Source organism: Falco peregrinus, chromosome 13 (genome assembly GCF_023634155.1).
Source record: "Falco peregrinus isolate bFalPer1 chromosome 13, bFalPer1.pri, whole genome shotgun sequence".
In the NCBI taxonomy this organism is placed as follows: Eukaryota; Metazoa; Chordata; class Aves; order Falconiformes; family Falconidae; genus Falco; species Falco peregrinus.
In genome coordinates, this window is record NC_073733.1 from 8,346,823 (window position 1) to 8,371,966 (window position 25,144).

At 43.0% G+C, this 25,144-nt stretch overlaps 2 protein-coding genes across 10 annotated transcripts; one reads left to right on the top strand and one right to left on the bottom strand.

Annotated features, from left to right (window-relative positions):
* Positions 1 to 4,237: 4,237 nt before the first annotated feature.
* On the top strand, positions 4,238 to 16,726 carry LOC101923778 (A-kinase anchor protein 17B). Of its 9 annotated transcripts, XM_055817973.1 has the most exons (7): positions 4,262 to 4,385; positions 5,505 to 5,597; positions 6,502 to 6,585; positions 9,276 to 9,397; positions 11,193 to 11,429; positions 12,693 to 14,208; positions 14,782 to 16,726. In XM_055817973.1, exons 5-7 carry the CDS (start codon positions 11,340 to 11,342, stop codon positions 14,916 to 14,918), a joined length of 1,743 nt encoding a protein of 580 aa, XP_055673948.1. In that variant the 5' UTR covers positions 4,262 to 4,385; positions 5,505 to 5,597; positions 6,502 to 6,585; positions 9,276 to 9,397; positions 11,193 to 11,339; the 3' UTR covers positions 14,919 to 16,726. The 9 variants fall into 9 exon arrangements, 7 of the variants coding, with proteins under 7 accessions (XP_055673950.1, XP_055673951.1, XP_055673946.1 ...); XM_055817975.1 differs by lacking the exons at positions 5,505 to 5,597; positions 6,502 to 6,585 and having other exon boundaries at positions 4,238 to 4,385; positions 12,693 to 13,587; positions 14,044 to 14,208; XM_055817976.1 differs by lacking the exons at positions 5,505 to 5,597; positions 6,502 to 6,585 and having other exon boundaries at positions 4,238 to 4,385; positions 12,693 to 13,371; positions 14,044 to 14,208.
* Positions 16,727 to 18,658: 1,932 nt separating this feature from the next.
* Positions 18,659 to 25,110, bottom strand: PGRMC1 (progesterone receptor membrane component 1). Its single transcript, XM_055817977.1, has 3 exons — positions 24,684 to 25,110; positions 22,702 to 22,857; positions 18,659 to 20,578 (listed from the first exon to the last, which is right to left on the bottom strand). The coding sequence occupies exons 1-3, from the start codon at positions 25,000 to 25,002 to the stop codon at positions 20,478 to 20,480; spliced, it is 576 nt and encodes a 191-aa protein (XP_055673952.1). The 5' UTR covers positions 25,003 to 25,110; the 3' UTR covers positions 18,659 to 20,477.
* Positions 25,111 to 25,144: the final 34 nt, after the last annotated feature.

Sequence of the window (25,144 nt, forward strand, 5' to 3'; positions counted from 1 at the left end):
ACTGTGTTTAACGTCTCACAGAAAACTTCTGAGATCAGGGAGGGAGAGTAAACAAAGCTGTCAAAGAACCATTTCTCTGCCCATGCCAAATATGAGTTAGAAAAGCTCTAAATTTAGCACTGCCCTGAGGTGTTCATTTGCCACTGCTTTCCAGGACATTTGCTGGAGACTCGTAGAGCACAACGTGTTCTTGGTTCATTCCTTCATTGGTGGTGAGAGAAGACTTGTAGAGCACAACGTGTTCTTGGTTCGTTCCTTCATTGGTGGTGAAAGAAGAAGCCACTCCAGCAAGCAGTTGTGTTGTCCATATGACTGATAGTGAAAATTAGCAGATTTGCCTATGATAACCCACGATGTCTGTGACCAAGCCAGAAATAGAATCCTGTACTCCTACTCCTGTGACTTAATCACAAGCCTGCCTTTCTGTACTAAGAACGATTTACAGTGCCAGCTGGCTTTGTCAGGTGTAAAGCAGACTTTAAAAGAAGGAAGCAACCCAGAAACTTCTTCAATCTCTGGGTCTAACAAAAAGCTCACGCTAGAATTAATGCCATTGATACACATTCTAAGCATAGCTCAGAAATGTTATAAACCAGAATTATATTAAGAAGGATTGTATATTCTGGACCTTCTGTAGAAATTGTTGTATTTCCTCTAGCTGGACAACTTATGTTTTGGAAAACTAATTCTCCTTACAGCCAAAACATATCTGTTGGACTAATAACTTTTTTTTTTTAATGGCTTCTAAGCAAAACCATCCACTTATATATGAAGTATTTCTGAGGTAACCTTATTGTAGATTAAACCCATCATCACACAGGCTGTTTAGAAAGTCCTGACTGGGAAGTTAAACATGTTAGAAAAACAAAACAAAATGCCACCAGGTACTTTCTAATTACCTTAAAGAAATTTAAGTTCAAGTTTTCTGTGCAGCCAGCCAGTGGATGGCAGTATTCAACACATCCTTCGGTTGCTTCTGACTAGAAAGTGGTCGTGTAGGTGAGCTGCTTCTCACTCGGTAACTGATCACATCAGTATCTAGGGAAAGGATATTTCAGCAGTCCACAAATTAGTTTCATGAGTCAAACCTGTAATGACAGCCATTTGCAACAAGCAACAGTTGTATCATTGTTATTTATGAAATAAACCTATGCAAGTTTCCTACTTTCCCTTGGAACAGGTCTTGGTGCTCTGTTTCAAAAATAAATACAAAATGGAGGTTTGGTTTTTCCTACTTACTTAAAGGTAGGGAGATATATAGTCTCAATATGAAAAGTTATTCTAGCTTTTAAATTACTCGAGCAGCATGTAACATCCAGGCATAATTCACAGAATGATGTTACCAAGCCACAAGCAGAACCATAGCCAAGATTCTTACTTGCACATACTTGAACATGCTTTATGTCCAAGACTTCTTCCAGCCATCTTCCTCCCCAGCCTATGCCTGAAGCTCCCAGAGAAAGCTTGTCTATGTGCACAGGTTGTCAGGCTTTAAATCAAACCCAGTTGAAATGTAGTAGAATGAAATGTAGAAAGAAATTAAATAATCTTATGATGTTGCAATGTCTGTGTGAGTGCCCCTGTGCCCTAAAGTTAATTCACTTCAAATCCACTTCCACTAAATGTGAATAACCCCAGAATAAGCAAATGAGCTGGATTTACACAGTCCTTTGCACCAGTTCTATCTAAACTGATTTTCAAAGACATCACATGACTTGTGCAGACTGGGTTTCAACTTTCCTGGTTGTCCAGTTCAAAGAAGAAGGTTTCTGTAAGAGCAGAGCAAATCTCGGGTCTGTACAATCTAGGTAGGTAACAGATGGAATAAAGCCTAGAAGACTGCAGGTTGCAGAGAAAAGTGAAGTTATTCTGCAAGAGGGAAATGTGGGATAATTATGCCACTCGAGATCTCTTTCTAATGTCTCAGACGTATCTTTTGCATAAAACAAGATAGCTAATACTGGGTCAAAACTGCATCTGCAAAACAACTCCATATTTTCTTGTTGCCTCTGTAAACATCAAACCCACTTCTGAAGCAATGTATTTGGTCTCCCATATTTTTTATAGCAATGATTTCCATAGTTTTATTATTTGCTGCGTAAAAGTGAATCAGTTCGTTCACTGTGTAAAAGTGAATTATTTTATCCGTTTTGGATGTGGCACTTTTAATTAATATGACATGGCACTTCTCAACATGAGAACATTGCCAGAGTGATTTCCTTAACATTAGCTTTCCCTGTCTCCTTTGCCAGAGGAAATACAACTTACTGTTCATTCACAGAGTAACTCACCATGCTCCTCCAGCAATGCGTTTGATCCTAGTAGACAGGATATTCTGCAGTTGCAAACGATCAGTTTCCAGTTGTTTGCTCCCTGAAACACAGAATACAAATTCGATTTTATTTACATTTAAATTTCCTCAATTATAGGTAACAAACGGGTTGTTTTTTTCTCCAACCAGGAGCCACAGTGTAAGTTTTTTACTTACTTGTGTTAGGTAGTACCTCTGGTAGCAGAGATGCTAAGATGTGACAATGTTGGGTTGGAATGCATTGTGCTTAAGAAGGAAGACAGCATTCTTATGCCAGTCACAAGCCCAAGGAAATGAAACCAAAAGCCTCAAACCCACTGTGCTGGCAGCAAGAAAATTATAGACTATTGTGGCGGAGTTTAACAGAGCTCAATATAAAAGAAAATATAAACTATATTCATTGTTTGGAATTTCATTATTACAAAATAATTGCCAATAAAATTACAAAATGGAAATGTACTTTTTGTATAACCTCTCTCATAACAGGAAAAGCAAAACAGTAACAGCCATTGTCCCCTGAATCAGTAGGTGTATATCTTCTTATCTCCTATTTCTGTATCCCATACTCAGATCTTGAAATAACTTTGTATGACTACATTAAACTTCTTATCTACAAGTTAAAACATGGAAGTTTTTCAGCTTATTGCATCTTTGGAAAAGCATCAGGTACAGAGTAGGTGAATATAATGACCCTGCAGCTGCAAACTGATCACAAATTCCAGTTTGCCAGTTTGGATTTGGAAAAATACACATGGAAAGGAAAAAACCACAACTTAAGAGACAGTATCTTTGAAATCTAACTTTTTGTACCATTAACAGTTTTATCTTTTAAGTTAAACATAAACAAATGTCAGCTTCTAATAAGACTCCTAGAAAACCTTCCTGATGCAAGGGGAATCAACAACTGCGGAGAAGGCAACTAGACCCAAAAAATGTTTGTAGGTAAAGGCAGTATCTTTACCGTTTCAACTTGTACAGTGAGAATGCTTTTTGGCACAAGGTTGTAACAGAAATAAATGCCCTCCCACACTAAATAAATACACACGTAACAATTCTTTGCAGCTTGTAATTGCATAAATAGCAATTAGACCACCTGAGAAGTGCTTGGTACACACCTCTGTCTGCAGCCTCCTGTGCATCCTATGACCATTGCCCATTGTGGTTACAACTGTACCTAGCACAAGGGAAGAAATCAGGTGTCTGTTTTCAAGAACGGGCGCAAGGAATATAAAATGTACCATGTTTTACAGTTGCGTTTGGAAGATCACAAGAGACAAAAACGCACTGAAAACTGAGGGAGCATTTGAGTGAATGACTGCCTTGAACTCAGCTCCCTTGGGGACATTAAAATAAGAACAACCAGGTGCTGGGAAGCACGGAGGGTACCTTTGGCAGTGTGCTGGCGAGGTGCCGGCACGCCCGGAGCCGCACTGACCGCCATATAGTAGGAAGAGACACAGGCACCACGTTTGCACTGATTAAACACGTACAGGCCAGTCCTGCAGCAGGGAAGAGCAGATAATAACCCTCACACACCTATTGCCCAGATGAAGCAGTGGTAGGTGAGTTACCTGTGTGACAGGACAAAGAAAACCACGGTATTGCAGCACACCCCTGTAACTAGGCCTTCATGCTGCCTGAGTGAGGCAATGGCTGAGGAGGGGGCTCTTTGGGGTGTTTTTTAGCGCAACGCCCACACACACGACGACCACAGGCTGAAGGTGCCCGGCGGCAGGCAGGGAGCAGCAGCCAGGGGAAGCATGGAGCCCCGTTGTGCGAATCGTGCCTCACAAACGCGTGAAACGCCCGAACACCTCACAGCCGCGCCGCCCTCACCCCGGGCCCTGGCCGCCGCAAAATGGCCCCCGCGCCTGCAGCGCCCCCCCGCCCCGGGGCCGCGCCGAGCAGCCGGCCCCGCCCGCCGCCCCCAGCCCCGCTCCGGCAGGCGGGAGGAGCGGCCGGTACCGGGCCGCGCCCCCGAGGCGGGTCCCCCCCGCCGCTGCCCGGCGTGCGCCGCGCTCCGCCCCGGGGTGGCGGCGGGAAGGGCGCCCGGCGGCGGGCGGCAGCCGGAGGGGTAAGGGGAGCCGGCCCGCTGCGGCCTGTGGGAGCGGGGCGCTGCCGGCGGAGGGCGTCCGCCGCTGCGGGAGGCGCTGCCGGGGCGGGGCGGGCGGCTGGGCTCGGTGCCCCGCTCCTTCGGGGGACGCGGCTGCTGGAGGGCGCTGGGGGCTCCGGCGGGGCCCGTGAGGGGAAGGGGCCGCGGCCGGCGGGCTGCCGCTCTGCGCCGTGCCGGCCGTGCCGGGCCTGGCCCGCGTCCTCCGGGGCACCGGGGCGCGGAGCGGTACCCGGCAGCTCAGGTGGGGCTGCCCGGAGCCCGCGGCCCTGCCGGGCCGAGCTGGCGGGTGCCGGGCTGGGCTCCGGGCCGGCCGGCCCTCCCCTCCGGTTGCCGGGGCGGCGGCAGGCTCGGCCGGGGGAGCGGCAGCCCCTCGCCTCGCCCCCGGCCCGGGCGCTGGGCCCGGGGGTGGTCCGGCCCCGGCCGCGCTCAGGGGCTCACCGGCCGCCCCGCACCCTCACCGGGGCGAGCGGGTCTGGCCCTGCTGCTGCCTCCGTCCCCCGGTTCCCGCCCAGGCCGCCTCCCGGGCGCTGGCCGAGGGGTGCGCGGCCGCCCGGCGGCGCTGGGCCCTGGCCACGGGGCTCCTTGGGGCGCAGGGGCCGCTGCCATGGGGCCGGCTTGCGGCTTCATCCCCCCCGGGAAGGCGCTCCATGAAGGAGGGACGCCAGGCGCGGAGCCTTCACAACGCCCCTTCCATTTCGATGCTTTGAGCGGCAGCCCTGCCGATCACCTCTCCTTTTTGCTTAATTTTGCGCAGAGCAAGCAGAACACGCAAGTCCCATCTGTTGAAAATCTGTTTAAACCCGTGTTTTTAACTTCTCCGAGTGGCTCTTTCTGGTACATGCTTTCCCCTGTGTGATACACTCTTGTCTGCTACTGTGGACCCATAGTATGTAACGGTATGGATCAATAACGTCGAACACTGGGCACCTTGCCATAGGTGCTCTTGTGTGCCCACCTCTGCGGAGTGATGGTGTCGAGCTCTGCGGGCAGAACTGCTTGAGGGCAGGGCAACAGACTCTGAAAAGTCACCTGGCGAAATAAGATTTTTTTTTTTTAATTTTTTTTTTGCCTCCAAGCTAGATCTGTTTCCTGACCTGGTTGATGGTATGGTCTCAGAAACAGTTGTGGTGGCCCAGGGCTTGACATGAGTGACCAGCTGGGACACTGGGGCTGGTAAGAGCTGCCTGAGCTAGCAGTACTGTAAGCAAATGTGAGGGGCGCCTTGGCATTGAATTATTCTCACTAATTGCATTCTGCTCATATGGGCTATATGGGTGTTTCAGGTTAGATATTGCCAGGTTATTAATGTTCTCCTAAAGTCTTCATTTTGTTTTAAGTATGAGCCTGGGTGACATATTTCAGGGTGTTCTAAGATAGTCACTGTAAAAAGGATTGTGCAGATATTCAGGCAAGTAATTTCAGAGTTTTACTGATTTATCCTCATGTTTGTCTTTTTTAAAGCTCTGAAAGGGTTATTGTAGTACGTTAGTAACGGCTTGGGTTTCCATTGCAGTGTTGTGGGGAGTATAAGTGGCGATAGAAAGCATGCTTAAAGGAGTCAATTAGCTGTGCATGGCACTGACCAAATTAATACTGTGTGTGGGTTTGGGATTCATGTTCTACATTGGAGCTTGTTAGAACAGTGCAACAAAAAATACCTGCAGGCTGGAGAAAGTGTCTCATAATGAGGGACTGAGAAAGCTCTCAGAGCTCAGTCTGTGTATTTTATATAAGAAAGCTGACGGAGAGGCACCTGGATTATCACTTGGAAGAGGAGGGGGAAAAAAACAACTCAACCCGCCAAAAAACCACATAGATGCTAAAAGGATGTGAATCTAGTAGAGGAGGGCTTATGAAAAATCGGTATCTAGAAGTGGCTTCCATTTCAAACAGTGAATGAGTAAGGAACGGGGCAGACTGCCTGTGCGAAGTGGCAGGTTTTCATATCGTTGTGTTCTCAAACCAGGGCCAGGTGCCTTCCTGGAAGAGATGCGGTTAGCACAGGCTGGAGTAAGTGATCTGATGGCCTGTTGTCCTGATCAGCTTGAATCTGTTCTAAAATACTGTATTATTTTAGGCCCTTGAGACATAGGAAGTTACTGGCGCTTACAGGAATTCCTCAGTAGAGCTGAGAATTTGTCACAGATCTGTAGAGTTCCAGGTCAGTATCTTGATTCCTTTTTATACATTTAAGTAATATCTTTTTTTTATTATTATTTTTATTATTTTGAGTATATATCAGTGTTATCAGAACACACGATCACAGAAGACAGGCATGCGGGTAGCACAGGACAGTTCAGCCTGCAGTTCATAGTAAACCCTAGTGCAAGGGCAAATGTGTTTCTGATGTTATAACCATGTCAGAATGGCTCAAAGGAAATAATAACTTGGTAAAGGGGTTGAGTGTCAGATTCCTTGTGATTTGTCAGTTGGAACGCTTAAAACCTAAAGTTAACAGCTTGTTAATATGTCAGGGTTGATTCCAAAAGCCCATGCTGCTGAGTAGTAAGCTGGTGGATCAGACAGTAAATAATTCTGTGCTTCATACACAGTTGCATGATGAGAAATACATTTCTGATGCTTGAAGAGCTGGCTATGAAGAATACAGGGAGGAGCAAGGGTAATAATGGTCTGCACTGGCAAATTGCCATAGCTTACTCAGCCCTGTGAAAAGAATTTTGGGCTTACTTCTAGGTGATTTATTGCAGGAATATGGTTGCAGCCATGATGGTGTAAGGATACGAGTGAAGAAAGATTTGCGAGGGCAGGGTAATATCAGTTGGTTTAAAAGAAGATGCACTTGCAAAACAGAACAAGCTTGTGCGTACATCAGCCGTTCTTCAGGCTTGACTTTCGTGTCTCCACAGCTTTCAGCAGCAGTGTCCTCGATGTTTTAATCTGCTGCAGCTCAAATCTTAGTGTGATGGAAAAAGTGTAGTTGATATTAACATTACAGATAGCTTGAGGAAGCTCTTTATCTTAATGCACAGTGGGCAGAAAGGATTCTAGAGACTACTCGCTTTTTGAGTTTTGTAGTGTATCTGCTTTGCTTGTATGACATGCTGAAGGTGTGTCTAAATATATATGTAAGTGACCGTATTCAAAGATTAATCCTGAGATACTCGGCTTTGCCTGATGAAGTTGTGGTTAATTCTGAGTGCATTTGGCAGCAGTTCCTTAACACAAGCAATTCAGTGCTGCAGTCTGCTGTAGCTGATGCTTCCAGAGATTCCAGGTTTTGTTGTTGTTTGTTTTTTAAATTACATTAGTTTTTCTTCAGTACATATGTGGGTTTTTTCTTCATTGTTCTGAGTGAAGTGTATTTACCCTCTTTTACCAAACAGCTTCTTGTACTGCACTTATCTTCCCCTGTAGATTCCTGTATTGAAGGCAAACAGGTATTTTTCAAGTGATGGCAGTATAGTTTTTAACCTGTGACAACCATCCTATGGACTTTTTTTCATGTTGCTTCAGTGGAAGCTTTTATGTGGCACTCCTGCAGTTCTCCGTGTATATATATGTTATTTTTTTCCTATAGTCTGTATGTATGTTAAAATGGTGGCTAAAAAGAGAGAAAAATATAGCTTATGGACAGCATTTAAATATGCTAACCTTTATTTGTAACTAGCTGCTGAGATTTTGTGGAAGAAGCTGGCATAGATGGTGGTTTGCCAACTTAGGCTCTTTTTTTCCTTGAACCTAATCCTTTAGTTTCATTGCTAATCAGTGGAAGCCTCTCTGCAAACTTTTTGGAGAGTTAAGCATGTGACAGGGAAAAAACCCTTATGCTTATCCTATTTATGCTGGGTACAGAGATACTGATACATGAAGCTCATGTATCTGAACTTAAGTCCTTTAATTGAAAAATGACATTTTACTGCTTTGATTTCCTGAAAAATTGGTTGGGTAAGCTAAAAGTTGTAAATATTTTCAGTGTGGTTGGCACTAAAACTGGGAGATGATCTCAGGAGCTGGCAAGAGTCTTTGAAAGATACTTGGTTTCTTATTGTTAAGCATGAAGTAGGTGTGGCAGCTGCCCTATTTAGGTGGTTCTTGGTGAGTAAGGGGTACCCTTTCTCTTCTGTGCACCTTTTTGCTCTAAGTATGCTGAGAGATGAATCCGTTTAAGTGCTATGCTTAGTGTGACATTACAAAAGAAAACTTGAAGTCTGTAAGCTTGATTTCCACAGCCTAACAGCTTACCTCTGTAGGTACTTAGTATAGCGTACCCTGTTTCGGTGTTTTTTTCCAGCAGGTAATTTCTAAACTGTGACCCTAAAATATACCTCTATGCTGGAAATAACACTTCACATTACTTATTTTTTCAGTGTAGATAGACGTTGATGCAATTTCCTTGAGTGTTTTCTTTGACTGTGCTCACATCTAGTCATTTGAAGCTGATGAAATGCAGCACACATCAACAGAATTCACCAATTTTTAAGCAGGCAAGTATTTGATCCAAAAGATGTTGCTCTAAGAGTCAGTGAACTCTAGTTTTGGCAGAATTGCACAAATCCTGCAGTAGGAATGCTCTGCTGAACACGCTGAACTTTGAGTCCCCAGAAGGTTATGCCAGGAACAGATTTGGCCAAAGGTATGATGTCAGATTGGGGGCCCCTGATGCCACAGCAGGAAGAGACACTTGGGAGTGGGACATTTGAGCTTGATTGACACCCCAGCATGAACTCCAGAAGAGATGTTCTAGTATGCCAGGGTAGAGTGAGTCTTCGTGGGTATAGTAATATTTTGTTAGTCACCTAGGGTCTCTCATTTGCTCAGCAGGTTGTCTGTGTTTGTATAAATACACGGCAAACTGGACTGCTAAGTCTGACTCTGCTTCTTCTGTGACAGGTGACTTTTGATACAACCAGACACTTTAGTGAAGGAGCCATAAGAAAGAGAAGCCTGGAAAGACTAAAGCTGCAAGAACAGGAGCACGTTCGGAAAAGGGGGAAAGGAGAGGGGGTTGAAAGGTGAGAGTGTATTTTTAGAGAATGTCCCATTTTCTTGAGATTTGTTACACTTCCTCATATCAAGTAAAATCCAGAGAGAGTGGCTACTCTAAAAATCCAGGCTTTGAGGAAACAGGAGTCAGGGAACTTGAAGCAATACTATGTAGTTTTTATGTGTTACTGTTGGAAAGAAAAGCATCATGATAATTCTGTGTGTAAAACATCAGATGGAGGGGTCTGGGTTATGAGAATTGTTGAACTAGAGACATCCTGAGGTCTCTTTCAGATTGGAGTGCTCTATGATCTGGTGTGAGATCGGAGAGCCATTGGTCTCAAATTGCTCTGAGGCTTGATTGCTTAAGGTTCTGCATGTGGGCTTTTTGTATTGCTCTGTGCTGCAACATCACAAATTAATGTCTCTATGCCCTGGAGTAAAATTAATGTGACATATGTTTCTGGGTGCCTCCCACTTGACTGGAAGGTCCAAAGCTAGAGGTGAACACTTCTGTCTTTCTCTCTGCCCCTTTTTACATGTTATTTTTTCATTGTTGTTATCTTTCGGTCAGTGTTTTTAAATCTTTGTATTTGAGTAAAGTAGTATATTGAAGTTTTAATTCTGTAGAAAATGTGTTTGGATGGCATCCTAAATTGTCACACCTTCCTGTCTTAAAAAACCCAAATGCTTGGAATGTGGAGCATAGTGACTGTAATGCTAGGTCTCTGAAAATATTGCTATGCTTCTATTGTTAATACCTTCCAATTCAAACACTTTAAAAATATTTTTTTAAATACTTATTTGGGTGAACACTTTGTTCCTTGAATTTTCTGGAGTTTTCTGTGACACGTCATGTTGATTGTTTAGTGGATCTCCTTTCTGCAGAACAGGGTTTCCAGAAAGTAGTGATGGCTTGTTGTGGCTTAACTCCAGCTGGCAACTAAGCCCCACATAACTGCTCACTCGCTCCCCCCATGTCAGAATGGGGAAGAGAATCAGAAGAGTAAAAGTAGAGAAAACCAATGGATTGAGAGAAAGACAGTTTAATAGGTAAAGCAAAAGCCACGCACACAAGTAAAGCAAAACAAGGAATTAATTTACCACTTCCCATCAGCAATCAGGTGTTCAGTCATCCCCAGGAAGGCAGGGCTTCATCACATGTGACGTCTACTTGAGAAGGCAAACACCATTACTCTGAATATCCCCCCCCTTCCTTCTCCCCCAGCTTTTATATGCTGAGCGTGACATCATATGGTATGGGATATCCCTTGGGCTGGCTGAGGTCAGCTGTCCTAGCTGTGCCCCCTCCCAGCTCCTTGTGCACCCCCAGCCCACTCGCTGGCAGGGTGGGGTGAGGAGCAGAAAAGGCCTTGGCTCTGTGCCAGCCCTGCTCAGCAATAGCAAAAACATCCCTGCATTAGTTTTGTAATACCTCTTAAATGGGACCCTCATTCTAATCTGTACGGGAGATGTATTAACTTAAGAATTAGATCCAAATCATTAGTCTCTAGTTGTGTCCTTGGAGACAAAAGATGATGCGGCTCTGTCGTCTTGGCAGTGCTTGTAAAGACACCCTAGAATACAAACCATTTGAAGACACAAAGAACTTTCTAAACATGTCATCAGTTGGATGCATGTCATCTATGTGCCGTGTTTTTTTAAACATATTACTCGAACAAACGAGATTCTTTGTTAGCCACATGCGGATTCTTGGCAACTGGTTGCTGCTTATTAGCACTTCAAAGACTTGTATCCAATTCCCCTGGACTCAAAATGTAAAGCAAGTGTCATCTAAATTGTCCCATATTGATAATTACCTAGAAAAAGACGTGGTGATGAAATGAAGTTCAAGAGAGAAAAAAGAAAGCTAAGCTCGAGAGGAGAGAAGAGAGGCAGATAGATGGAGATGAGAAACATCCCCCAAAGCAGCAGAAGGTACCAGCTGAAGAACAGCAGTGTCCAGAGAATATGCCTGAATGGGAAGAAAGGAAATCCCTGCTAGCTCAGAGAAGAGTGGAGTCTGTCAGACTGCTTACAGTGCTGTTAAACCATGTGAAAGTAAGACTATTTTAAAACGTATTTTAAATTTTGAAGGATTTTTATTAGACCTTGAATAATTCACTAGACATTTGATGTCTTGATGCTGTTCAGAGGAATGCCTTGGTACTGACCAAACACTGAGAAGGCCTCAGGTCTAAGTCTTGTGACAATCTGCTCTGTCTTACCCTGAGAGCAAAGGTAGCACATTTCCACCTGGAAACTTTGCCTTTGATGCTTGTTTGAGGCCTTGTCGTTACTGAATAAAAATAGGGCTGGAAGGGCTGTATCAGCTCTATTAGACTTGATCCAGCATTGCAAACAAGGAGTTTCAGGGCGGGGACGTAAATGATGCTATCTCTGCTTGTTTTGGTTTCAGGTCTACAAGTGGCAGAATTAAATTGACATGATTTATGGCAGCTGCATTTCTAATAGCCTCTCTTTTGTGGCCAGCATGAAGCTATCAGTTTTATTTCAGTTTGATTTGGCTAATGTCTTGAGAAAGTCAGCAGAGGATTGATAAAAATTTGAGTGTTTTGCACACAGGCTAATGTTTGGAGGTTGTTTTAGTGCTTTGGGCTAAAAAGATAATGTTTTAAATGAAAACAGGGGTTTTAATTTCTCAGGGGTACTAACATGACTTTGTCTTTACTATTTGCTAAGTAACATTTGCTTACAGCTCTTACAAGTGTATGTTTTCCCCAGTCCTTAATGTTAAAAGATTTCTAAAGGACTATAATTTACTTAGAGTTGAAATCAGAGGCATTCTGCGTGATTTTAGGGCCCTATAAAATCTGACATTACCCTTTTAATCATGAAGGTGATGTGTTAAATAAACTTCAACTTTCTTGGTTTCACCACTTGGAAAGCTTTAGATTGGTTGTATTTGGAGCCATTTACAACAATGTATAACAAAGCAATTTATTCTAAATAAACTATTTGATCTACAAAAGTGTGGTAATGTAACTGTTGCTGGCAATACTAGTTGTTGTGATGCTGTGATCAAACAAAGAATGTTTTCTTACACAGTTGCAGTGAGAAAGGTGAATTGGTTGAAAGGTTCCTTTAATTGAGAATGTGGCTTTCTGAGATGATGAAATATCTGTAGTTCTAACTTAGGAATTGTGAGATTGTACTATTGAGCTCCGAACTCAGCCAAACTTACCCATCACCTGTGTAATTCTTCTGACTGTGAGACTGCTTGCTCATGAGTTTGCAGTTTAGCACTCTTTATAGTGCTTGAAAAATTTACATAATAATTTTCCTGATTTTTTTTATTTGAAGGATTTTGTGCAGTTGGCAAGTCAAAAAGTGGATCCTTCATTGGGCGTAAGGAAGGACAATTCCTTTCCTGAAACAGGATTAAAAGGCACACATCAGGAACTGATTAACCCCCATTATCTTACACACAAAGAACTGAAACGTAAGAAAGAGTTTAAGTGCCCATTAACCAGAAAAAGTAGCAGCTTATGTAGTGAGGAAGGAGATGCGAGTAACTACCATGCATCTACTTGTCATATAGTCAGGACGATTTTAAGTGATTCCTCTACAGCCCCGAGTTCTGACGGACTGCCTGGCAGAGATGCACACAACTCCTTTGGCTGTGGATCTTTACTGATTACGGTTACGCAAGACTGCAGGGTCATCGAATCCCTCGATGGAAGGGACTTCCCAGCACTGAATGTAGTTCACACGCAGACAGTGTCTGATGAAGATGGTTGCAAAAAGCCAAAGGTTTATGAGACTGATGAATTCATCCATTATTTACTAAACTACTATCAGACACCACGCTACGCACGTGTTTGCTTAGAGCCAAAAAGCACGGTGAACAAGTCCTGGTGGAAGAGAGTGGTGTCTGATGATGATAGTGGCTTTGACATCTGCTTAAGTAACAAACATGGTGAACGCTTCAGAGGAGCGAGCCCTGTGCAAAACCTCAACAGGAGAAACTGTAGTAGCGATGGTAATTATAGACTGGTCATCACTATTGGGGAACTGGGGTCCACAGACACGGTGTTAGAAAACAAAGCCTATGGGGGTAGGCTTGCAAGAAGTTTGGAAGTGCAGAGGAATGACTCTCTCACTGCTGATAACTTACCACGTGCTGGACTGAATCATTCTTTGGATTGCACTGCTGTTACTCATGATAAGGAATTCAAACAAGAAGGTAGTGATGAAGGTACTGTACCATACGAAACATGCAGATCTGCTTGCAGGCTAAAGGATTTGTTGGAAGAGATGAGTGATTCAGAGTACTTTAGAGGGGCACGTAGCAGTTCGATGAAGAGAACAGAAAGAAGGTGTGAAGAAATTTACAGCAATTGTGGCAAAGGGTGCTTGCCTGCAAGAGCAGGGGAGAGAAAATTACTGGTTTACCTTAAAAATGTAACTCTGGAAGGTCAAGAGAAGGAAAACAGCAAATGTAGCTTCTGTTGTAATGCTGTCCATGAGGACTTGGCAAGGGAGTGTGAACATAAGTTTAAAAAGTCGTGCAAGAGGTCTAGTAGTAAATTAAGACATGAAGGACAGAAAAGTGAGAGACAATCTGGGGAAGAGGAGAGAAGTGCTCACAAAATGAAGAAAAAGCCAAAAAAGTTTTCTTCTAATCTTTTATCTGATGAATGTGGCTTTTCAGAGATGGACAGTTGCATGCAGCTGGAGTCGCTCAGAAAGATACAAAGAAAATACAAGAAAATGTTCCACAAAAAAGTGAAATTCAAGACCCTTCACCGCACCATGGCAGCACCAGGTGTTACCCCTCGTGATGGCTCACAACTTCAGGGGACCATCCAGAGCACAGGTGAGAAAGAGGGACACCAGAACTAAGTTGACTGAATTTGACAGGTCTCTGGCAGGTAAGGTTAGTTGCCAGTTCTTACAGTGATGAATGGTAACTGTTTTTAAAAAGTTTTAAAGAATATAAACATGGTGTAAAAAAAGGAGTGCGGAGTTCTCTGCAGTTAAAGGTTTGTTCAGTTTAGCTCAGAAACGCTATGCGCAGTGGTGGTTCAAGAGCAGGATTTGTCTGCTTAATTGGATAGCAAAGTATCTGTCATGGGCATTAGCAGATAGGTGGTTATACTGTTAATAACATGCATGCTAACAACTCAACATGCTTTAGACAACTAAAACATTGCTAGGTAACTCAGTATGTGGTACATCTGGGTGGGAAGTTAGTAAATTTATATACAGGTAGTGATCTGATCTCCATACAGGATTGCTGCGTTTCTGGCTATTGTTACTCACAGCCCTTTCACAATTTACTATGCTTTCAGTTCATTGGTGATACCTTACAGCTGCCTCCCCATACCCTTTCTTTCCCTGCCCCATGATAAACTCATTTAAAGTAACTTTTTCGTATATTTACCTACAGGAGATGATAAGAAGTTAATGTTCAGAAGAGATGTGGATGCAGATGTCAGAGGATGCTCTCTATTTCCTCTTGAAATAATTCAGACAAATCCCTGCTCAGATACTTTCTGTGGAGCAGAGCCCAGAAGAGGATGTTGAACAGTTGCTATATAATAGCTCTTAAGTTTTGATACAGAAGTGGGAGAAGGAAGTCCTTTGACCATTATAAGGTATATGAAATACTGGGGTCTTTTTGCTTAGGTAATTCCTTTGGTTTGAATATCTAACTGGTGTAGTGAGACGCAACACCAGAATCTGTGTTTGCCTTTTGGATAACAGAGGACCAAAACTTTCCTGAGGACCAGACAGGCTTTCATGGACCAGTTGCTAAGAACTTGAAAGGATACAGATTAAGATCTTGGAGTGTTATATACCCTGATTAAATGTAGGGGCCCATGTAAATATCAAAGTTAGTCTTTAGCAGTAATGAATCATTGGGAAAAAACATAGCTATGTAAGTCCTAGAGCAAGCGTATCAAGTGCCTCCTCAGTCAGGTTGTTAAAATGGTGGGACTGGAAGGTGTAGGGGACATTTATACTCAATTGTGGGAAGTAATAGATTTCCAGATATGAAGAAAAAAAATCAATCTTCTGTAAATCTCACACTGGGAAAATGCTTGTTTTCTATTCACAGTTCTAGAAGTGTTTCTGAAGCCTTGCTGGTCTTTGGAAGGAAGGGTTTCACTGAACTTTTGCTAGATGTGGTGCTTCCAGGAATCTGAATGATTGTCTAAGCAAAGCTCTGAATGTTAGGTAGGGAAAGGGCCACACTTGTCAGCATGCTGACAGTCCCCGTATCTGTATGCAGGTTGAAAATTTGCTCTCAATATTTTGAAGGCACGTGTAGTGAGATAGCTAGTGTGTTTGCTTACAAATAATTTCCAGAGAAATTGTGAAATTTTGTCAGACTTGTGCTGCATGTAGGTAAAAACGTAAAAACACAGTCTAGGAGCTTGAGTTATATTAATATTTATTCAGCTGGCTATATTTAGAAAACAGCCACAATTGCTTTTGGACAAAGTCCCTTAGCAAGATATAGAGGACAGTAAGTTCAATAATGATTATTTCAGCTATCATTTTAATATGCTTTATTCATTACATGTTAATATATGAAGATAATGTAATAATGTTGCCTTCATTACATAGAATCTTACCCATGTTTGTAACTTCTGCTCTAATAAATAGTAATTAAAAAAAATATTGTAATTGTTCATGGTAGATAGGTTTTTCCCCAGTGTTCAATACTGGTGACTCCTACAGGCTTCTAAGCCAGGTTTTATCAGTATTCTCTATTCACACGTTCAGATGTTGAGTGCCTTTTCAGGTCGTGAATGACAAATGGTTGCTACTCAAAGTACTGTTAATCTATTATCTAAAAAGATCTTATTTTCTTGACAGAAATATTTTCTGACTATTTTGGAGAACATTTATGCCCCTCTGAAGTCTCCTTTTTAGTATTTTATACGGTTATAATGAAGATCAACTATTGTATTTGTTGACTGTGTGAAATGTTTCAGTTGCACTGATGTGACATACCAAGGGTGTTTTCTCTCTACGCAATATTTGCGGATTAAAGATGACAAGACTTCCCCCTCTGTCGATCCATACGGTTCTGTGTCCGTGAGTACCCATTTCCCATGAGACAGGGCTTTTGATTACAGGTGCGGAAGCATTTCTTTTTGCTAATCTGGGGGAGCAGGAACTAAAGATTTCCTTCGGTGTAAATTTCCAGTGTTTTATCAACATGTTGTCACAATATTCAATAACAAATAAATATACCAGTTCTGTAATTGCTTCTTGCGTTCACCTATATTGATTGAAATTGATGAAGCAAATCCTCTCTCTCCAAGTCCTCATTCTGTGTAAAACTTTGCTAGTAAATAAAATGTGTGCACTTTAAAATGTGAGACACCATTGTAAGCTTCATACTGAAGCAACATTTATGTTTACAGGTGGCATTATGTAGAACCTGTTCTCAGGTGTTTTAATATTAATTCCCCATGATAGCCCCATGCTATCATACGCTGGACTATTCAGTATAATTTTGCTTGTTATCCTGAAGGCTTATCTTTAAAGATGCGTATAAATTTTGCTTTAAGACTTCTAAGACGCATAGCTTTGTAGATTAAATGTCAATAGTTACAGGAATAAATGTCACATCTCGGGTATGAAAGTTACAGAATGTTTTGACAATTGTAACACTTCACAGGTGAAAAGATGCATTAAAAGCAGCATTTATATAGTTCAGCAACAGAGGTGTATAACTTTGCTGGCATAATTTCACACCTTTCAGTTTGAGCCTGGCATGTGCTGTTGTTCAGCCGGCATTTCAAGCTGTGGGATTTAATTTTTTTTTTTGGAAACACTGTTTACTGTGACAAGTATGAAGTAGGGTGCTGAGACTGCAGATCAGATCTTGCAATCAAATCTGACTTTTCCTACAGAACTAGTGAAAATGACTCCTAATAGAGCTAGTGAGCCCATAAGTCTTCTCCGGGGAGCTGTCTGAACTAAGCTTTGTTACTGGAAATACACAGCCTGTTGTACCTCGTGCTGAATGCTGGTCAAAACCCTACGGGCTGTTTTAAAGCAGAAATACACAATGCCCGTTGTTACATCAGTCAGTCTGCCTGAAATACAAGAACACAGCAATTATGATATAAAGCCCTCTCTTAATCCAGAGATTCCAGGCAATGCATAGAAACACCTCACCTTTTGTAAACCCCTTGCATAACTCCAGACATAAGCATTCATTACTGAACTTTTATAAAAGTGGAACAGCATGAAATAAGAGCTAATAAGGATGATTAAGAGCAGGGAGAGTCCAGACAAAATAATACCTGAATTTTACAAAGCAGTTGACAGTGACAGAAGTGGTTGGAAAGGAGATGCTGCTCAATTTGATGTGTCAAATTTGTCAAGTTTTGATTTGTCCTAGAGCTCCTCAAGTATGCCTTTACTACACACACCAGTAACGGGTGTTTGGATGCTTCACGTGGGGGAGATGGCTGACAGTCTCTGCTCATAGTTGCTCATCGTGTCCTACTTGGTTAATGTACAGTCTGATAAGCTACCTGGCACAGTTGTTTTTGCTTAATCAGTGCAGCCAGTCACTGTTGAAGGAAGGGGCCAAGTTGCAATGAACAGAGTAAAAATGAAGTTAAAACCCATACATTTTCTCCAGTACTTTAGGAGAAAATAAAATCCGTGCCTGGTGCTTCATGAAATTGTACTTTTGTTACTTGCTTCTTCCCCTTCCACAATAAATTAGTTTTGTTTTCTCTGAAAAAGCAGTGGTCTTGCCAAAGCATGGTATTTCCTTCCCAAGAAGCACAGATGCTTAACATTGAGCTTTGTCTTGTGTTATGACCGGTTTTCTGTGTAGTTTTTATGTATTCTTACTGTTCTTTGATGCATCATGTTGCAAGGTACAGATTAATATTTAAAAGTGTTACAGTGTTGAGTTCCTCAGGATATGTTATGGGCTACCTTAACAGTCAGATGGTTGGGTCCACCGAAGGGTAGGTTATAGCCTAGCCTAATTCTGCTACGTGTCAGCCTTCCGAAGCTCCAGCTTTTGCTCAGTGTTAATGATTACTTGCGCCTTTTCACACCTAACTCTGTTTTTCCAACAGCAATGCATGTTATACAACATGCACATGTTCTGTGTTTAATATTCTGTTCAAGTTATACTACAGAACCACATTTACAGGCATTCAGTTAGAATATATACTCAGTTGGATAATGTTGGACATTGGAGAAAGAGAATACAAAACTTGAAACATTGGGGAGGATTAAGTATCACGTTTACTTGCAGTGAATAAAACCAAACACCACCATTACACAAGAGTATTTTATTTTCTGGCTTAAAAGCGTATTTCTGATTTGAGGTAAACCATTAGTAGTACTTTGCAAAGAGTATTACAAATGTCTCTAAAAAAACAGCAACACAAAGGTTGTGACAAGATTTAAATTCGTCTCCAGACCTTCGTTAGGTAGTTCACACAGTACCACTTTACACAAGCTATCTTCATTTGAAGGCCCAGTGTAACCAGAAGAAAATGCCATGACAGTGTTAGGACTGAGGGAAAGTCATTCATTCTCACCACAGATGGTCTCAGGCACTTTTAACGCGTTGTGTCAGCTTGTTCACGAAAGCTGCTGTTGTGCAATGCACTCTGCTTCCAAACAATTTGGCCCAGTTTACACCTTCCCACTCAGGACTCATCATTTTGGTTATGTTGCCAAATTGAAACAACTCAACTGGACAGCGAAACTACATAGGGGGGAACTACCCCAGACAGGCACCCAAGCATAATCACCTGGACAAGAAACACATTTACAAGTGATCAGCAAATCATTAGTTACCTTCTTGGAATTTCTAAGAAAGTTTTGCAGAAGTATTTTAGATAGTGATGGAGCACATCGACATTTTCTTCTTGGTCAAATCTGTTTACCCAGCCCCCTCTGGCAGGAGACTAGTAATTAAGCATAGATGTAAGTTAAGAGAGCAAGTAAGTAAAAAGCAATTCAAAGGACAGGTTCCCCCAGGTATAGTATTGCTGATTATGCATGGGATTGTGCCGTTTCTTTAATGGCAATGTTCCAAAGCAACAAAGGCCTCAACACAGAAACAGCTTACACAATGTTATTTTGTGCAGGAAAACTGTGTAAGTTACACTGACCAGTAACATTACTCTGCTAGTTAAAGCTGCGTGTACAAGAGTACTTGTAAACTATGCCATACCAGCAAGTCATCTTTTTTAGGCCTAGGAATTGACAGCAGCTGATCTTCCCCTTTTAATATAATTTCATTAACAATCACAGAAAAGTTTTGTTAGGAGGAAAAGTGAATGAGTAGTAGTCCAGCTGAGTTACGCTTCATGGTGTACCTGGTTTTCAGGTAATGCACTCAATATCTAATCCTTTGTAGCACTTCAGATGGGCTTTAAACGTGAATAAAGAATATTAATCCATGCATAATTATGCATGACTGAATACATCAAGTATTCATTAGTCCTTATTAATTTTTTAAGTATCTAAAAGTGATTTAACCTCTAAAAAATTCTTATTTTTTAAAGCAGTTAGTGTTTCATCTGTAAACCACTATGTAACTCCTTAAAAGCCAAATTACCTTACATAATATTGAATTACTCTGCACCACAAATGAGTATGATGCTTCATGGACAAATAAAATATAGTCCCTTTTCTAAAGGAAATACAGCCTGGGGCCCAGATCCTGCAAAAGCTAACACAAAACAAGATTTAGTGGAATTTGTGTTGCATGTGTGAAGTTTTACTCTTGTGCTTGTGTCCACAGTTACTAGGTTGTTAATGAAAAACTGGATTTCAACCTACTCTGTGCTAAATGGTGATAGAAGAAAAACATTAATAGTCCTTTATTGCCAAAATTGCAGTTTACTTGTGCACAGGCATTTCTCATGCATACGTCAGATTATGCAGGTTTAAAGTAAGACAGATCTTAGATTTTTAGTAGTTTACCACTGAATTTTAAAAGGAAACCTTTGAAAAGCAACAATTCGCTGTAACTCTGGACCTTTTGTAAGCATTGCTGCTGTTGCAACTTGTAAAACAGAAGTGGAATGTTACAAACGATCCTTTACGATTCAAAAACCAGATTGTTCCTCACTGTACTCTCTAGTCTTTCTTTGTGTCTTGGGCATCTTTTTCTTCTTCATCAGAGTACACAGTGGGTTCCTCCCCTTCCTTCAGCAGCTTACCAACATGGTGATACTTAACTGGGGGGAAAAAAAAAAGAAATCAAGTAATTATTCTTCCCTGAAAGATGTGCCTTTTTTAACTCAACAAAATGCCTATATAATAATAAAACAGCTCTCAGCAACTTGTTCCAACCACTGGGCAGGGAAGGAGAAAAGCCAAACTCAACTACCTGAACTACTACTAATGTTGTAGTAAGAAATGTGTAAAGTGAATGTAGCTGTAATTCTCCTTCTGCTGCCTAAGCCAAAAGATGAATAAATGTAAAGACACATGTAAACTGGGGGACTCATCCAACTAAGAAACAGAATCCAGGATTAGATTATTTCTCTTAATGGCATTGTTAGAATATTTATGTTAGGTATTACACTCGCACGCATATACATATTTGCATATGTGTATGCAGCTTTCAAGGAGTTTTATCGTCTGTAACGTATGTTGAAAGTATCTAATAGGACAGAAGAGGGATCCTTTCTCCCCAAAGATAAAGACGGATCTGTTATCCGATTATGCAGCTAAGCCTCTGCCTTATATCTCTTTTTGAACATGTTAAAACACTGAGATCATATACACATAAGAACTGAGAGCTATGCTATATTGCCCATCTGTCAACTTCAACAAAGCAAAAGATGCCTCTGACTATAGGCATTTCGGACTAGCATTGTTATAATTAATAAGAATTTAAAGCAACTAATTGCCAAATTTACTAGAAATGTAGTAATAAAGAGTGCAGTTCACTGTTGGTCCTGATGCCTGACTCTTTAAAAAGTAGATTTAAACACTAGTTTAGGGCAGGTATTTTGGTAGCATAGTTCTGGTTCCTGTGACATATTTGTGTTAGCATAATAAAACAGCCATTCTGCATGGCATGATCAACAGTCTTGATTAAGACAGGAAGAGCGCCAAAGTAGGAGGGGCACATCAGGTCAGGACTGAGACACTCTGGATGACATTAAGTGGAGTAAAGCTCCATTCTAGCTTGTCATAGTACATCTTTAAAACCCAACACTAGATTTAAAAACAAAAAACATTTTACTTCCACTGTACTACTATTTTGTATATGCAGTTTCCATTGTATATATATATTTATGTGTGTGCGTATAAAAATTCATCAAGACAAACAACTGATACATTTATTTTTTGTCTTACCCAAATAGAAACAATCCCTTTGGTGTTCACTTGCCTAAAAGGCATCATGAGATACAGAGGAATTAATTTTCATCAACAAGACACACATTGGGAGAAAAAAAAAATCATGCCAGTTGGCATGCCCTGGTACAAGGTCAATGCAGCAATTTCCATAAAACTGTGGCTGAAGTTCTTTTTGAGCAGCAAGTTGAGGCACATGACAGAAAACAGTTTGAATTGCGTCTTTTCAACTTCCAATACTGAGCATAGAAAAACAAGGCAACTATGAAAATTACTTCCTTCTGTTACTTTTAGAACAAACATCTCAAGTGTGCAAGTTGCCATTTTTCCTCTGCCACTCTGGCCATCACTGGTACAGTAACAACCAGGCTGCTTGCAACCACAGAGGTGGCATTTGCTCATTCCTCATCACCTGCTGGGGAAGAAAGTCAGCTGGATACAGTTGTCTGTGAATCTAATAAAGCCACCAGCAAGGCCATGCAGAATAACTTAAGAGTAAAAAAAGTTGTATCAAGAGCTCCAAGCGGAAAAGGCCTGGTTTAAACAGTCTTCATAACTCAAACCCCCCAAGGAAGTAGTAACTGAAATGCTACTCTCATTTCTGAGAGGCTGAATGGGACATAAGCTTAATTTTTTCAGAGCATTAAAATCTAATAGTCTCTATAGATGGGGTCATAACTGCATCAAAAACATGCTCTTAATTTCCAATTCCTGTCAACTTTTTGGGTGGCCTTACAGATTTTACCCTACGAGAGAGTGCTTCTATCTCTCCTACTGTTCTGTAAGGCACAGCGGGAGGGAGAAAGCAGAGGGAAAACCTGACATTTCTCTTAATTCTTTTGACTAACAGTAATTCTAGTAATACTTAGTAAACAGGTATTAACTCAAAGTAAGTTTGCAGACTGATGCTTCCAGCTGGTAACTGCATTTTAACCATTGCTTCCCTTATTACACACTAGTTAGCTACTTTGTGAATAGGTTAAAAATGGCTTACAAGTGAATTGTGACTCCCAGTCCCTCAAGGTCTCTTGCTGTGTAGCGTTGAGATCAGAGAGGTCATCATAGTCATCCCTCAGAGCCTCCTTATCCAGGCAGAAGGTGGCAAGACCTCGGGATGCATCTCTTCCAGCAAAAATCCCATACGGGCCCCCTTTAAAATAAAAACGTAAGCAGCATTATTACAGGGGTAACAGATGCTGTATGTTCTTCATGGATCAGAGTCACCAAACTGAAACAATGAGTTCCTACTTTGTCCCATGGGTCAGAGGTGCCTCCAACTTCTGAAATGTTTTGAAGTTTTATTCTGCTTGGTAATAACAGAAAACAGAGGAAGATTACAAGAAACAAAACCATGGGAAGAGATGAGTTTGCTGAAACATCAGGACAATGAACCACACAACGGTGCATGGCACATACAAACAGGGTAAGAATAAGCATACAAATGGTGTGTGTCTGAGGTGAAATTGAAGTTTTCTAAGAGATGCTCCTGACTTAAAGAGCTGAAAGGATGACTTGACAGAAAATGTATGTGGTGGAGATACCAGAAATTACCAACTTGGAAGAAACATCTATTACAACTCCCAAAGTGCAAGATAAGCTCAAATGATCAAAACATGCAACTCACAGCAGATCAGAGATATCTTATCAAGACAGACTCTTGCTAAACTTCATTAATGATTCACTTGCTTGCATGACAAGCTGAAAACGGAGGTATCACATCTTGCAGTTAGACATTGAAAAGTCTTATGGGAGCTAAAAGAAGTTAATATGAACTCTTTTTACTGTACAGCATGCCATCTTCCACACCTCCCAGGGTTTCTTTCTGAATTCCTCAAAAGCATCTTACTTTTCCATTAAAATGAAACCCAAACCAGCCAGACACCGTGATGAACCATTCAGCATTTAACCAAATTAGATACAATAGGGAGCTTTGACTGTCATGCATAGAATCCAAAGTGTGGTCCATAAGTCAAGTGGGTTTAGTTTGCACAAATACAAAACTACATGCCTAACTCAGCTACACATTATCATCTTGACTGCTGCAGAACTCAAAGTTACAGTCCCACATCATTCAATGACAGCCTCCAGTCTATGTTTGGACCAAAAGCAGTAACCTCATTGTGCTTCCAAATACGTGGCATCTCCTGCACTGCTCTCCTTGCCTCAGAGTAGCACTGGCAGCTTGCTACTGCAGCTACCCACAGTCTGGAGAGCTCAAGAATGGTTATGCCGGACAGATCCTGGCACAAATTAGCAAGCCTCTGTGAGGCTCTTTAACAGGAGGCCTCTGCTAAAAGTAAAATCCCGTGTCCTCGTGGAGGTGATTAAATCTTATACCTGGGTGCACATACTCCCACCCACCTCATCACTAGCTGCTCTATAAGCCTGTGTAGCTTATTCAATCTTTGCACGTTCCAACCGGCTACACTCATGATAGGAAGCTGGTTTAATGTAAATTGCGAGGTATTTAGTATAAATATTATGCAATCCAGTGATGCTGGGGATGGGATGTCAGCGCTGCAAGCACACTCCGCTCCTGACGCCCGGCGTCGGGCAAAGGCACCCGCGGACGACGAAGCGGCCCGGCAGCGGCACAGCCACCGAGGGTGCGTGTAACCTGCCCCGGGGAAACAAAGAGAGTAACGCAGCAACGTGGAGTAGCGCCGGAGTTCTCCCGCGGCGGAGGCCGAGCAGCCGCCCCCCGGCCCGAGCTGAGCGCGCCCCGCCCGGCTCCGGGAGAGCCGGATCCTTTCCCGATCTCCCGATCGCGGGCAGGGCCGAGAGGGCACGGGCGGCTTAGCCGGGCGCTCACCCGGCGGCTCGGGGAGCGCTGATCGCCGCGCCGCAGGGCGTGAACCCCGGCCCCGGGCCTGACCCCGGCCCTCCCGGCGGCAGCCCCCGCGGTCCCTCCGCCCCCACCCCGGGCACAAAGGGACGCTGCGTTCCCGGGCCCGCCCCGCCGGCCCCCGCCCTCACCGGGCCCGTAGAACTTCCTGGCGCGGCTCACGTCGAAGACTTTGCCGTTGATGGCCATGAGGATGCGGCGGTCGCGCACGCCGTCGTAGGGCCGCAGCTGCGCCAGCGTGAAGTCGCGGCGCTTCATCTTGGGCAGCGGCGGCGGGTCCGCCTCCCCCGCCGGCGCCGCCGGCCGCTCGCCCCGCAGGATCTGGTAAAGCAGGAAGAGGCAGAGGCCCAGCAGGCTCAGGTTGAGCGGGGAGCCCACGATCTCCAGCAGCAGGCCGCCCCCCTCGGCCGCCACCTCCTCGCCGGCCACCGCCGCCTCCTCGCGGGCCATGGGGCTCGGCTGCGCTCCGGCGCGGCGGGCTGAGGCGCGGTGCGGCGGCGGGCACAGGAGCCGGGCCGCCTCGGCGGGCTGCGGGGCGGGACAGGGCCGGCGGGCAGGAGGGAGGGGCCGCGGCCGGCGGGCGGGCTGAGGG